The sequence below is a fragment of the Pterocles gutturalis genome, unplaced genomic scaffold (genome assembly GCF_000699245.1).
Source record: "Pterocles gutturalis isolate BGI_N339 unplaced genomic scaffold, ASM69924v1 scaffold30240, whole genome shotgun sequence".
Taxonomy (NCBI): Eukaryota; Metazoa; Chordata; class Aves; order Pterocliformes; family Pteroclidae; genus Pterocles; species Pterocles gutturalis.
In genome coordinates, this window is record NW_010141796.1 from 2,667 (window position 1) to 17,402 (window position 14,736).

General features: G+C 37.1%; 1 protein-coding gene across 1 annotated transcript; it reads right to left on the reverse strand.

Moving 5' to 3' along the window:
- Nucleotides 1-211: 211 nt before the first annotated feature.
- On the reverse strand, nucleotides 212-13,671 carry LOC104458411 (chromosome unknown open reading frame, human C17orf85; the record flags this gene model as incomplete). Its single annotated transcript, XM_010084156.1, has 12 exons — nucleotides 212-857; nucleotides 1,348-1,512; nucleotides 2,409-2,566; nucleotides 3,380-3,665; nucleotides 3,927-4,033; nucleotides 4,369-4,468; nucleotides 5,201-5,309; nucleotides 6,246-6,319; nucleotides 8,595-8,723; nucleotides 11,035-11,160; nucleotides 12,109-12,214; nucleotides 13,606-13,671. Coding segments are annotated over 12 exons (1,662 nt in total), but the record flags the coding sequence as incomplete, so codon positions are not given.
- Nucleotides 13,672-14,736: the final 1,065 nt, after the last annotated feature.

A 14,736-nucleotide genomic window follows, 5' to 3' on the forward strand; every position in this document is an offset into this window, starting at 1 on the left:
AATTCCTTGAGCGCAGCGATGCTACTTGGATACTATGTGAAATTTCACTGTACTAACCATGTAACTTAGATTTACATTCAGTATTTTGGAGGAAGGGAACATGATAGCCCCTTTATGCTTTATCCTTCCTGGCTGTGTACCCAGGAAGCATTATTGTTATTACTTCAAAAGGAAAGGAAAGGTGCTGGTAAGAGCCAGAAGGGCAAGGCAATGATGTTGACTAAGAAATGCCCTGTTCTTTGGATGAATTGTGTAAAATACTTTGTTAAAAGGCTCCATGTTAAAAATATTAAGAACAAAAAGGTTGTCTTAAAAATACAGAGCATTTCTGCCTCTTAAGTTCAACATTTGGGGAAGAGTGTTTTGCTAGACTTAACTATAGGTTTGCTGTAATAAACATAGATGACAATGCCCCACATAACACAGGGCCAACCACAGACTCCAGACAAACATGATTGCTTTAGGTTTCAAGTGGTATGCGTATCTCTATTTTTGTATAAAAGGAACAGAGACACTTCTGGAACCTTCACTGCAGAGTCTTTGCCAGTGTCCAGCTTTAGGGCAAACGAAATCTTGCCACACTGCAGAGTCACAATCTTGAGGATCAGAATGTAAAAACAATCACGATTCAGTGTCTGACCCCGAACTGCTTTCTCGGCTGATTTCAATTTGTAGAGACGGTAAATTATCCAATCGACTCTTTTTTTGCCGAGACTGTTCTTTTTCCTTAATGAGAGCACCCCAAACCCGCTGCAGCTCTGAATCATCTTCCTCTGGAGATGCCACAGAGTTTTCAGGTTTATCTGAAGTCTTTTCTTGCGTCTTCGGAGCAGACCCTAATCGGGTCCATAAGTTACCTAATCAGTAGAAAAACAAACATCTTTTTAAAAATAAAAAAGACAGGACTAAGAGGAATTCTGGAGGGAGTCTGAGGAACCTAGTCTTAAATTCACTGCATCTCTTTAAACTTCTGCTCCTCCCACCTTAACATTTGTCAGGGAACTTACTATTTTTGAAGCAGAAGTTGAAATGGAAACATGGGAAGCTCAGTGCAGTCTTGTTCACTGCTCCCCATTTGCACAGAATGCTACGTACAGGTCTGAAGTGCCACTGCACTCATTGTTTTAGTGCCCTGTTTTGACCACAGTTTTAAAACAGTCCTCTACTTTTATGCACACCTATATAGAATATTGCTCGTAAAAATACTCATCTCAACCTACCTACTCATACTTACTACTAATTCGTCTTTAATTTCACTCAGCTGAACATCCTTCATGATTTTCTGATGAAATTTATACTGTAAAAATCACAAGAATTGCGGTATTGCATTTTCTGCATAAAACTAACCTGATTTCTTCTCTCTGGTATCAGAGTAGAGTCCTTTGACATCTTGTTTGGGGATTCCTAACCGGCTGTGTACATCTGATATTGGTTCTCGACGAGGAGCAGAGGTACTACTTGGAGGTTTAATTTCTGGAGAGTGTGGTCTTTTTCCCAGCCTTTGCCGCACATCTAGGGATATTTTCAGTGATTAGAATGACAAAAATCATGTTGCATTTACTCTAGTTCTGACAGATAATTTTATGTTCATTCACAATTTTTACAACTTGAAACTAAACAGATTCTCTGTTTTTATATTTTCTGGAGTCTTTTCATTTAAGTCTTTCATACTCAGATTTCAGTCCTGGCAATGTCTGCAATACAATTTATCCAGATTTCATTTTTCTTTTTTTTTGGCAATGAATTTGACATTGAATGTTTTCAGGTTGTGCTCTGTCCAGAAGATCAAAAAAGTAAATTATTTCATGGCTTGCTGCATTCCTGTTTTGGCAGCATAGCGTGTACATATCCAGCGTGACGTACAATTATAGAAAAATTGGTGTGTCTTAAATGGTCCTTTTCAGATAATAGATACCTTGCTTTAGAATTCTAATACTGCTTGATATTTGGCAGAATAAAATGAAAACCAGAATATAAGAATCCTAAATATATCGATACTTAACCCATAATGTGAGTGTTCCATTCTGAAGTTTTGTCTGGTTTAGGCAGATATCCCTGTTCTTAAAGAAGGTTCAAACAAAAACATAAAGTGAAGGAAGTCACAGGATTTATGTGACAACTTGTCAGAAATTCAAAATGGACAGGAGGGGTAAAATATACTAACATAACTTCTACATAACGTTGATACAAAAGAGAATCTTTCACTTATCAGTCAAGATAATCCTCTGGATAGTTAGTATGTCAGAAGTAGCTGAAATTACACACACCCGAGACAAAAAAGCGACAGTCCATTAGGCCCAAAAATAAACCCTGCCAATTGAAAAAAATGGGTCCATATTCACAAAATACATGTTCATTCATGTAAGTAGCCAGTCACAATTCTGCACAAAAGAAGAGTTTAAAATTACCTGATTTTACAGTGCTGTTTGGCTGACGTGGCCCAGTATTATTCTGACGTTTTTCTTCTAACAGTAGTCTTACATCTGCAACTTTCTCTGATGATCCTTTACTTCCAATACGATTTTTGATGCTACTGGTTGTTATGCTATCTGCTCGCATGGAATTCCTGAAAAAAAAAAAAATAGATTTAACGTCCCTTAAATGAAATGAAATCTTGTATAGTTCTTAAGTCTTCTTGTACGTAAAATGACATCAGAGAAAACCATAGCATTGGAATTTATCTCCTGAGAAACAGAGGTAAAAACATTACTTAGAAGAGCTGGTGTTCCAGTCAGAATCCTGAGTTTAGCAACAATCAAGTGACTACTTCAGTATCCATTTCAAGGCAGGCATCGAGTTTGTCTCCTTAAGGCTGTGTGTCTGGGTCAAAATTCAAAGCAGATAAGCAACCTCAAAACTGTTAAAAGACTTGACATTATAATGAAGTATAATCATATTACTGAAGGGACGCATGTTCAAGTTATTTTAATAACCTACAACATATGTGATTTTGGTTAATATGCCCATAATGAATGTAAATTCCTTTTTGTAATCAACACTTTTAAGGATTATTCTTCTTTCTGAGAAAAAATAAAAGAAGTTATTTCTCCCTGGCCTAGCTATGAAATGCGGGAGGTTAATTGTGCTTGCTTGTGTATATTTCTGTTGATTCCACTTTGAGTTTCATTATTATCAATAAGCAGGGTTACAGAAATCTGCAAAGGAAGCTATATTTTTAAAATGTCAATCGTAATTAAAAGGCTGTATCAGTGTTTTCTGTATTTTGTATTTCTTTTTAAAATATCTACTACAAGATTACGTTAGGCATTGAAAAAGTAGCTTCAACAGTTTGTCTCTAAGCTTTGACAGCTCTGTTGCTAATTAAAATTTAGAATGCCTTTGCACTGATACTTTTTATTAAAGACTAAGAAACTTTTACCTAATGTTTTTCAGTTGTGATTCCACCTCATCTGCATACATTGTCATTTTCATGCTCTTTTTGGGAGAGGGTGTTGATATCATTTTCAGTTCCAGATCATAGTCCATTTCATCAGAATCAGATGCACTAGCACTCGACCGTCTTGCTGCACTGCGGTCTCGGGCCTGTTTGAAAGCTTGCAGTTCATCACGGTACTCTACCACAACTCTGTCATCTTCATCCATATCCTGATCTTCTTCCTCCTCTTCCTCCTCCTCTATAGGCTCTTCAGGAACATTTACTAAGCCTGTAGCAAGACAAACTGATTCTGCTAAACTGGATTTTATCATTCATATAAAGTAATTTAAAACTAAGGCAAAAAAAAAAGACTGTAATTAATGTTCTACTACAAACTCTTAAACTGTGATTCAGTTATATCTAAATTTTTTAAAAGTACACTTCACTTTCATGCACTGCAGAGGATTACAGGAGGCATTTTTTAAGGTCCTTTCCAGCCCTCCATTCCCCAGTTGTGTTCTTACAGGGCTGACACACCGTCATCAGTTACCTGAATGACGATGTTTATAAGGAGGAGTCAAGCCAACATCATCCCCAATAAGTGTCCTTTTCTTTATCACATCCCGGTGAATTCGACGTGAATGGTATCTTCGTTTCCTGAAATACCATAAAAAAAATTACGTTCCTGTCACAGAAAAAGCATAATGAATGAGCCATATTCAGTCCCAGACGAAGCATATGGAATTACCACTCACTTTAACAGCAGACGTACATTTACATCAAAGATCTGTTCTGAATGTTCTGATTAGAAACATTCTTTATTTTCTTGACAAAATACTCCCCTTCCAAATTCGCAGTCACATTGCAAAAACATTATTTACACATAAGAAGCATCTACACAAACTGAATAAAAAAACCCCACAAATTAAAATAATTTTAGACTACCTTGTCCAGCTACCTGCAATGTTCCAGTTCCTCCATCCAATACTCACCAAGAATTGCTAAGAATCCCCTTCATGCCTCCATAATTCGGATTGCCATATTTCATGTAATACTGGCTTCGCCTTGCAGCTCCCAGCTCTTTTTTGTCATCTGAAAAAAACATATATTAAAGGAATATTTCCCTCTTAAAATAGATCTTACAACTCTAGTATAAAAATAAATAACCATCTAGTCAAAGACACGGAGACTGAAAGTAAGACTGAATATGTCTTACAGATCAGTGTTACTTCAATCTCCTTCACGAAGGATACAATTTTGCTGACACCTCTGAAATTTCTCCTACCACCACAGTTTTATTTGTGTCTAGAAACTTAATTCTAGAGAGACTGAGTTTCTACATATCAGCTTAACAGAGCATTACATCCCACTGTAACTGCTGGAGGCCATACTTCGTGACCTTTCTTTTCTTTATGGATGTGTCAATTCCCACATGGCCCAGAAATTATATGGGTTTTCATTTTACTCATATCTCAACTGTATTTAGCAATGATTTCCACTAATACTTCATCAGCATCTCAAATGATTTTCGTATTTATAAAACATTAAATTTATCTCTGTGGAGAAGGGCATCATAAAACCTATTCCATGGTATTGGGAAGAATGCCCTGAGCCCAAGATAAAATTTTTATGTACAATAATTTTCATACAACTTGAACTGGATTTAATTCATACATTAAAAGTGTATTTATTGCAAAATCCTAATACCTAATGATTATCAAAAAACCCTAACAATTTCACAAATTAGGTACTTCAAGTCATCAGTCAACAAATAAAACTACAACAAGCAATTCATCCATTATGCTTGTTAAGCTGTTCATTTACCTTTAGTAGCAAATCTCATGAATAGCTTGTTTCCTTTAGCCAGTTTATTGGCAGGGCGAAGATCATTACGCAGGAGAGAATCCTCTTCTACCTGGGAGAGGGCATCCAACTTTGGGGGGCAAAAAAGGTATTTTGGACTCAAAAATAAAATTACCATTGAATGAAAATGGATTGCTTACAGAGAAGCAATCAACTGATTATTAAGAAAGTTACTTTTCAAATTATGTTCAAATGAACTCTGCTTTTCTTCTCGACAAACTAATGTGAATTTTGGAAGTAATTTGCCCTAAGGATTTAAAATATTTCCTTCTCTTCCTTCATAACATTATCTCAGATTATTAAATCCAGTAATTTTCAAATGAAACTATACTACTGACTGAAATGCAGAAAATAAATAGACAACTCGGACATGGAAAAAAACCTGTTTGATTTTTTGCTTGTTTCATAGCTAAATGGTTTTACTAACAAATTCTCATGCCCTCACACAATGACTAACTAAAAGGCCTTTTTTTTCATTTATATCCGCTTCATACAAACTAAAATTCAGACTTCCATGATGTATGCATGTTCACTGAACCATTCCTAAAGCAAATAGTAATCTCACCTATTGTACATTCAGGCAGTGAAGATTAAATTACTTACAAAACATCAATGCCTCTGCTGATGCCCACACATAGCTCTGGACATCCTAAATCCTATCTGTCTCTTTCAGCACTGCCTTCACTGCTGAAAGGCCGTTGCCTTCCACCACTGTTCTTCCATGCCCCCCTCCCAGCAGGACAGACCAGCCAGTCTGGCTCTTATATGCTGGATGCCCTCCTGCTCTTCAAAATCTACTGTCACAAAACACTCTTACAGAGTTATTCTCACCAACAGCATACCTGCGCTTACTGTAATTTCCCCATCTAATTTACATTGTGAATTGCAAATATATATGGTTTATATATATATATACATATAAAAAAAACCTATAAAGTTATGAAGACTTTAAACCAGTCAGAGCAAAACTTTCATAGTAGTGTTTTCACTTTCCTTCTGTACTGACCTCAGCATCGCTCGGATTGTCATCCTCAACCTCGCCTTCTTCTGTCTCATCATCAGAACTTTCCTCCTGTTTCTCTAAGGTGGAAAATAATTGCAGAAAAAAAAAATCTCCATTTCAGTGTTCCAGTCACATTTGATTATTATTACCTACATTCTCTGAAATCAAACTGAAGGTGTTATCTTTCCTTCTGTGCAGCCTAGAGAATAATCAAAACAGTAAATGTCTAGAAATTTGAAGCACAGAATAACATTAACTAGACAGCCCCTGTGTAGATAGCTGCCTGCGGCAGCACACATGTATTATTAATTTCACTCTTTGAAAGCAAATGAAATTGCACTGCATTTCAGTACGACAGAGATCAGCAAGGCCAAGACTGTAGAAGGCACATAAAAGCCTATTTCCTTCAGCCTCCCTTCAAAATGCTGCAAGTACCTACAAGCATCCAATACTAACAATGTAAACCAGGCTATTATTCCAAAGCTTAGAAGTTTCTGAGAGAGAGTAGAAGGAAAAAAAAAAAAAAAAAACCCAAAACAAACCCAAAACATAGTGACTTAATTTTGAAGTGTAATAACTAAGAGAAGAGTGCATGCTTCCAGAACTACTATAGTTGTAAGATGCTTGCACAGATTTTTCAGGGTTCTTTTTAGCTCAGAGTAATAAAATCAATACTGGAATTCTTTTTTTTTTTTTTTCAAACAGTCCTCAAAAAAAAAAAAAAGTAGCAAACACAAACAACTATCAGCATATACCAATATCATTTTCAAAGATCTCAAAATACTTTATAGATATAAGAAAAACAACTTTTATATTTCAGAGTTCCTGATCTTAATTAATCTCATCCACCAATAGATTTGAAAACTTAAAACACAGAGCAGCAGCTGTTGAAAAGATCCTGACAATGCACCCAAGTTCAAAGAAAAGAGTAAAGAACAATTAACCAAACTGAAACCAAAGGGAGAATTTAGCTAAACAAATTAGCCAAATTAAAACCTGAATAACAAGGTTCCATCAGGGACAGCGTTCAAACACATTCTTTTTTCCCCCAAATGATAAGCTTCTCAGAGTAAAGACTAGTCTCTTGCTTCCCTAAATGTCAAAATAGCCCTCAAATTCCTGTCTAAGGAAGGAATGCAGCTAAGCCAGATTACTCCCGTGTATCTGTATGCATCTCACACCTTAAGCTGTAACTGAACAGTTTGTACTTTATCTAATATCCCACTTTTCCAGAAGAAGAGGAATAATTTAGATGATGGGTGTAATGATGATGTAATATGTAATTCGTAGCCAACAAGATAAATACATATATTTTTGCTCCATTTAAACAAGACAGTAGCTGATCTCCATAAACTTCATAACAAGTTTGACTTAAAGCATTATCAACATTTGCCCCAAAATTAAAGTCACACAGATGGTTGAGGAGCCACTGCATTGTGAAGAAAAGCAACAAGAAGAAAAGGGAATGAGTTGGAAGGATCCGCAAGTTTAACAAAGCCTTAAACTCCAAACCTTCTAGAAAGGCTTTTGGTAGCACTGCAAACATCTCAGAGACATTGGCCATTTGTGTTTTGTTCATACAGCGTGTTTAAGCAACAGCTATGGCAGAGTTAATCAATACAATACCTCTCCTTGCTTCGTACCGTGTGGTACTACACTTTGAACCACAGCAATTTATCACCCTAGCCTAACAGCAAAACAGCCCTAAGGTTGCAAGAGCCTGATTTTTCATTTACACTCATTAAAATAGAATAAATATAAAATTAGGCATTCAAGTACCAGATTTATCAAAACACTGAGATGTGCTTTTGCTGCTTTGGTCTTTTATAACCGACCTTTCTGTGTGCTTCTTTCTTGAAAGTATGATGGAGAAATGTATAGATGATATACAGTGGTGAGGTGTTCACATTTATGTGACATTCCATCGATAAAAGGATGGTGGTGTATCAAGAAAGGAATTAACTGTGGTGTTTCAAAAATAGGACATTTTCTTACGCCTGCTTTTTCCACACTTAGAATCCATCCTTTTACTGCCTTTGTATGCACATCACACAGACTTATTTCTGTGCAACATGTGCCGCTATGGGTATCGTATCTGAATATGACCCTGCATCTAACATTTCAGAATCAGCTGAATTACTGCTTTTGGTCTAGCTCCAACCCACCTTTTAAGAAGCAGCTTCTTCAAAAGGTTTCCAAGATGAAAGCCTTTTTTAAAGTGGCAGAATACATTTACCTGAAACTATACGATAGAAGCTCCTTCAGTAATTTAGATTATGCAGTACCCAAGCACAAGTTTAAAGTTTCATTGATTTAACTAGATGATGTCTATATATGCATATCTCAATCTACCTTTCTTGGGTTTTTCAGCTGTCTTCTCTTCATTGTTTTCTCTGCTTTTTGTTTTCTCCTGATCAGGCAAGGAACTCATATTTATTAGAGCCCGTGTTGCTGTTACTTCATCAAGCCAGACCACATTACCTATGACATATATAAACACATACAAAAACAAGATGCAGTTTGTATAATCAAACAGTCACATACACTGCTGTACTGGAAGGAAATTACTGACAAAAGTTCAGAAACGCTCTTATATAGTGACACGATAAAAAAGCAATCAGATATTCCTCCTGCAGGGAAAGTCATATTCTTGATAAGCTGGAGGACACACAGCTTTCATCACATGACAAAAAACACATGCAAGAACCAAAATAATTAAAATGCACAACCATAGATATTCGAGACTGCTTCTTGAGCACAGCAAATTAGGATATTTTATCAGGGTCAGTGTATTTGACGAATGCATTAGCACACAAATGCCATTAAGGGGGGCAGGGAGAAAAGAAGCCTTGATTTTTTTTCCCTTTGGCAATTTAACAGAACTTTGGACCTTACTGCAGAATTCTGTTAATGTTTTCCAAAAAGCAGGAAAAGAGGGGAAAGTAGGAGAGACTGCTCAAGCACTTTGCATAGATTATAGTGTACACTATATAGGTTAACAATATAATTCAGTGCATGCCTCATACATGCCTTCAGTGTCAGTAGGCGGTACTAAAATATAACTTATCAGGCCAATTAAAAGCATTTCACGGATGTCGAAATTGAGAGAGCAAAAACTGCTTAGAAAGAGGCTTTGAACAAAAGCTTTCTGCACGGATGCATTCAGTGCAAATACAGCTACAAATGTCATTTACTGCTCTGCCGTTAAGCAGAGTGTATTCAGATATCGAGAAAAATATACAGTATCCCAAAAGATTCTCTCAAATTACTTGAGCAGACAATATTTACAAGGTGAAGAACACTCAGATATTAATTTCCATGACTGGCTAATAACTTTTCATTTATGTATGCCTGCCTGCTCTTCACATCTCCAAATTTTCAAAGCCTTTATCATTCTATGTTCATCAGTTTGAACACAGAACACTGTCTAAATTCACTTTTGTGCTAAGACACCTTGAGATGTAATTCAGTTGAGAACATCAGAATTTTTGCCATGCTGTGACACAAATGTACCCTGAAAAGACAATGCTTTTTCTTGGTATTTCCACAAGGTTAGTTGTCATGCTAACTCAGATACAGCATGAAAATTAATGACTGAAAAATATGTTTTAACTATAACTGGGTAAAGTATTGTTATGACTCTGAAGCCTGAATTTTTGCACTAAAAGTTCACTCTGGTTCCATGCTAAATGTACTCATGGTACATTTAAGAAAAAGGATAATTGGACAGAAAAAAGGTAATCAGCCAATCTTAGAAATGCAGCCTCAGATACAGAGTTAAGCTGTGCACTTGCCAGCTTACGCATCACCACAGGTTCATCTAGCAGCTCCTTACTGCAATTGCCCTGCAGGGCTCATTGCGTTTCTGATCTTCTGTCCGCTTGTAGCAGTGTATCGAGCCATCGCACAGTGACTTCAAGGTTACGAGTATTCTGTAGTACACCTTATCTGTTCTCTTGCACTGGAACTGAACTCCTTCAGGGTCATTCCAGGGAGCCATGCTACCAATTCTCAGGTCTCAGCCATACTTGTCAATAAACCAGTTTCCACCAATCCCAATCCAAATGGAAAACCTGCACTGGCTCCTACTTCTTTTTATATTATTTCCATGACGGGCTTTCCAGCCACATGGCAATCTCAGAGCCTTCCAGTTCCACCATCCAGCACCCAACTGCAGCAACCAGCTCTTGTACAGTTTTTAGTATCACTGAGAAAGTGTGACTGTCAATAACCTTGTATCTTTCTGGCAATCTCACTGCATGCTTACTCCCTGGAACAGCCCTTGCAATATGCATTCCTCTTCCAATCTATGTAAATCACATTCAGCTGCTACCTCCTTCCACCCACTAATTTCTCCTTGTGAACACACTAAACAAATATGGCAACAAGTCTGCTCCTTCGCAGCACAAAACCACACCAACCTAACTGCACGCAGCTCAATAGCCTTCTTTCAGAAGATTTGTGACACTCACAAATAGCAGGTATACTATTTATGTCAAGATGTAAGCAGCACAAAATTTCAGACCTTTTTTTTCTTTTTTAATCACTCAGAGACCTCCAAGTTATTCTATGATATCTCTTTCCAATAACAAATACTCACCCAGACAGTGCGTGTGATTTTCACCATATGCTACTCTTTCCTTCTAAATCTCTTTTGACTAAGGCAAATGACAGGGAAACTGAGACAGACAAAGATCAGTGACTTTGAAAGCCACTAAGACATGTGAAGTACAGCTACGACTGATATTAAAAAAAGAGCAGGAATTACAGACAAAACACTTTGTTTACTTACATGATGTATCATCCAACCACTCAATATGAGCAGGAGGATACTCTTTGAAATAGGCAAAGATGTCCTGTGTACTCATCTCATCCACCCCACAAATGTAAATTGTGTCCAGTCTCACTTTGGGAATTGCTAAAAAGAGGAGGAAATACAAATACTTATTTCTATAAAGCAAGCTTTCATATTAATAACATATGGGTTTATAAAGCAAACATTTTAAATAAGCTAAAGGGAAGATAATTAAAGCAAAGTATGATGTACACCATTCCAAACCACCTGAACTTAAATTATTATTCCACAACGTTAAAGTTTAATAAGTATTAGTAGATGCAGGTACTGTATAGTGATCAAACCACCTTGAAAACATTTTTTTAAATGCCGAAGTACTACCATTAAGTACTGGAGAGACAGAATGCTAATGAGGCCTGCGACCAGGATGTGTACAAAGCACTTCCACTGTAACATCTGATGGAGAGCTGTTACAGGCCACGGCTTAGCAAGTCCAAGCTGCCAGGCAGAAAAAAAGCCTTGAGAACTAACTGGATGCCAAAAGCGCCAAGCTGTTGTGCAAACACCACCAGCTGATCTGCTTATACTCCAACATGCCCAGCTTGCCATCTAAGAGCACACACTAAATCAACCCAGCTTCATTCTGCGTACAGCACAGAATCGGATCTCCCTGTGCTTGGGAGACAGAGCCCTCCACTCGTACACAAACAGTGCTCAAGGTCTGGTCTTTCCCAAGAATTTAAAGATTCTTAAAGCAGCACTCATCAAGAAAATGAATCTCGGACCCACAGCACTAGGTGCTGTTGCCAAACAGTAAATAAGGTACACAAAAAAAATGTTTCCTTCTTCACAGGGTTGGTAAAACAAGGAGCGAAATGATAACTGTCAAGTAGTACAAAAAGTAATTAAATTAAAACAAAAAGGTGAAAAAAACCAAAAGTGATTTCTTTTGGCAATGACCTGGGAAGACCTCTGGGGATGCAGGAAGTATTATAGGATAAATTAAGTAAAGGAACTGTGAGGAAGTAAACAAAGGGATCTTTTCTTCTTGACTGTTGGATAAACTCATACCTTTCTTCATCATGTCCCGATCCAGTGCCACATTCCTTTGGGCGAGATTCACCTCAGCTCGAAAATGAAAGCGTTTTGCTCTTTGTTCCTTTTTCTCAATTGCTTCCTGCAAAATGCAAAACAATGCAAACAAAACAGGAATCGCAGCAGCATTCCCAACAAGTTGCACTGAAGATATTTAAATAAATTTTACCAGGCAGCAACAATCTATATAGAAAATTCTATTAAATCTGAAGAGACCTGTGAGTTTCAGAATGTAGAAATAATTCACTAAAACATTTCTGTGACACATAATAATTCTAATGTAGGTCCAGCAACACAATGGGAATCAAGATGCAGGGAAAACAAGCTCTCTCGGACAATGCTCAGACTCCATGATGGAATAGTAACATTATCTTTTCCTTCCTAGCAAACGCACAAAGTGCTCAAAAAAAGTTCTCTTAAAACAAGCATTTCCACCACATGGAACATGTGTCTTTTAAGATTTCAGAGATCTTTACTTTTAAATATATACAACAATGTAAACTTGTCTTTCTGAGCGTGAATTTAACAACACTAGCTGGAGTGCTGACTACAGAGATCTTATTTAGACTGGCAATTCAAGCTGCTTTTAAGTAGCTCACGAGCAACAGCTTATGTGGATCTTGTGCAATTTTTGAAACTGACCAACCTCTGTATTCTACAGAATTTATTAGGAAGCATTACAGATTTTTGGACCTTACTGACCAAAGTCAAATTTGGAAGTCAAACTCTGATTAAGCAAAAACTGCCACAAACAATATGCAAAGAAACACGGGCTTTACACTAGTTTTTAAAGATTGCCAAAACACCTTTGGCTGCATTTCTTAAAGCTTTTCAAAGCTGTATCGTTAAAGAACACAACAAAAGATTATGCTTTTTCCTCCACTACCAAATGCTAGATACAGTGGTCCATTGTACAATCTGAAACAACAGACAATCTGGTTTTAAATGTAGAGAGGTGAGCTACAGGATTAAATCTATGAAGTTCCATAGAATTATGTAACTTTAAGTTATTTAAATGCAACAGCTGTTCACATTCTTCAAACTATGTCTCAAATAACTAAACAATAAGATGCCCTTGGAAGATACAAGGCTGTGAAACTAGATTTTCCTGCCAAGCACTTGATCTTCCTTCTATCACTCACCTACGAGGAAAAAACTCAGCTGACTTGTCACAAACGGCTTTGTTTTGCAATATCAAGTGGCACTAAGGCAATCTCAATAGAAAAATTGTCAGGTTTTGGCACGCAAATTTGTGTAACTTAAAAATTATAACTCTTACAATTTACAAGAGATATCCTGTCCTCATGCAGGCCACAACCAACAAAAGAAGAATTCCTAGTTGCTGAAAAATGCCAGCTGTCTAAACATGAGGCTAAGCTTCTGTGCAATACTGGGGAAGAAATAAACGAAATGGTTCCTTCTTTCCAGCAGTAATAATTAGAATATCTTGAAGAACCATAGCACAGAAATTACCTTGGAGGTTACATCTATTCCAGTAATGAAACTTCCAGCTTTGTTTTCATATCTCCTACTAGTGTCCTGAAAAAAAGCAAAACAGCGGTGAAATCTCAATGAACACTGAAAGCAATGTACTTGCTACGCTGATAAAAAAATCTGGCCATTTCTGTGAGAAATACATCCTCCTTTCCTTGCTGTTACTCCAAGCTACATCCCTTGATAGACCGGTACACAGGCAATAACGCTCATTGATGTCAGTGAAGGTAAAGCATATAACTGAACCAAGCTTCCTTTACTATAAGGACTCTTTCCTTCAGCAAAATTTAATTTCTGTGTGTGCCACTGCTATAGTTTTTACTTACTCTCTCTCAGCAACACAGAGAAAGTCATCAAACACCTTTCCTAACTAAAATTTCCACTGTTTTGGTTTCAGGTACAATTTCTTTGTAAAACATTAACAGATTTAACAGTTATACCTGACTCCTGAAGTGTCAGTTTGTAACTTTTAGTCTCAAAAGTCAGAACAACAAGCCATATCCACAATTAAACAAGTAGCTTTTACCCCTATTCCTATCAATATTTCAAAGCCAACTTTCAAATACCAGCAAGGTGAAGTATTACTGGCTTGATACAACCCTACTGGTAAAGGGTAAGAATGGAGAATGATGTGGGAAAAAAAAAGTTTCATTTCCATCAGTCAGGACTGCTGAATTCACAAAACTGCACTAAACTACACAGACCCTGGACCAATAACTCAATTCCGTCCCTTCCACGGCTTGCATATGTAAAAATGGCACCTCTTCATTCAGGCACCCTCAGGACCATCACCTGGCAAAAGTCTGAAGCTGGAAGAACACAGCTTGCTTTCTCTAGGGATAAACACGTTCTTTACACTTGTGCTGCAATAACTACTTCGGCTAAAGGACTTTTTCTAGAAAGTAGGCCAGTGTCAGTTTAGAAATACCAAAATACACACAATCTAACTGCTTTTCTTAGTAAAACCTCAAAGTTCCTCTAAAGCTGCAAAGTGTTTAGAGTTCCTAGAAAGAAAAGTAAAATCTAAATAAGCATTATTTTTAAAGTTAAAGACCCCCACTGTCTAAGGTTGACTCATCAAGCACAAGGAAGCACAGGAAGGTGCTGTGT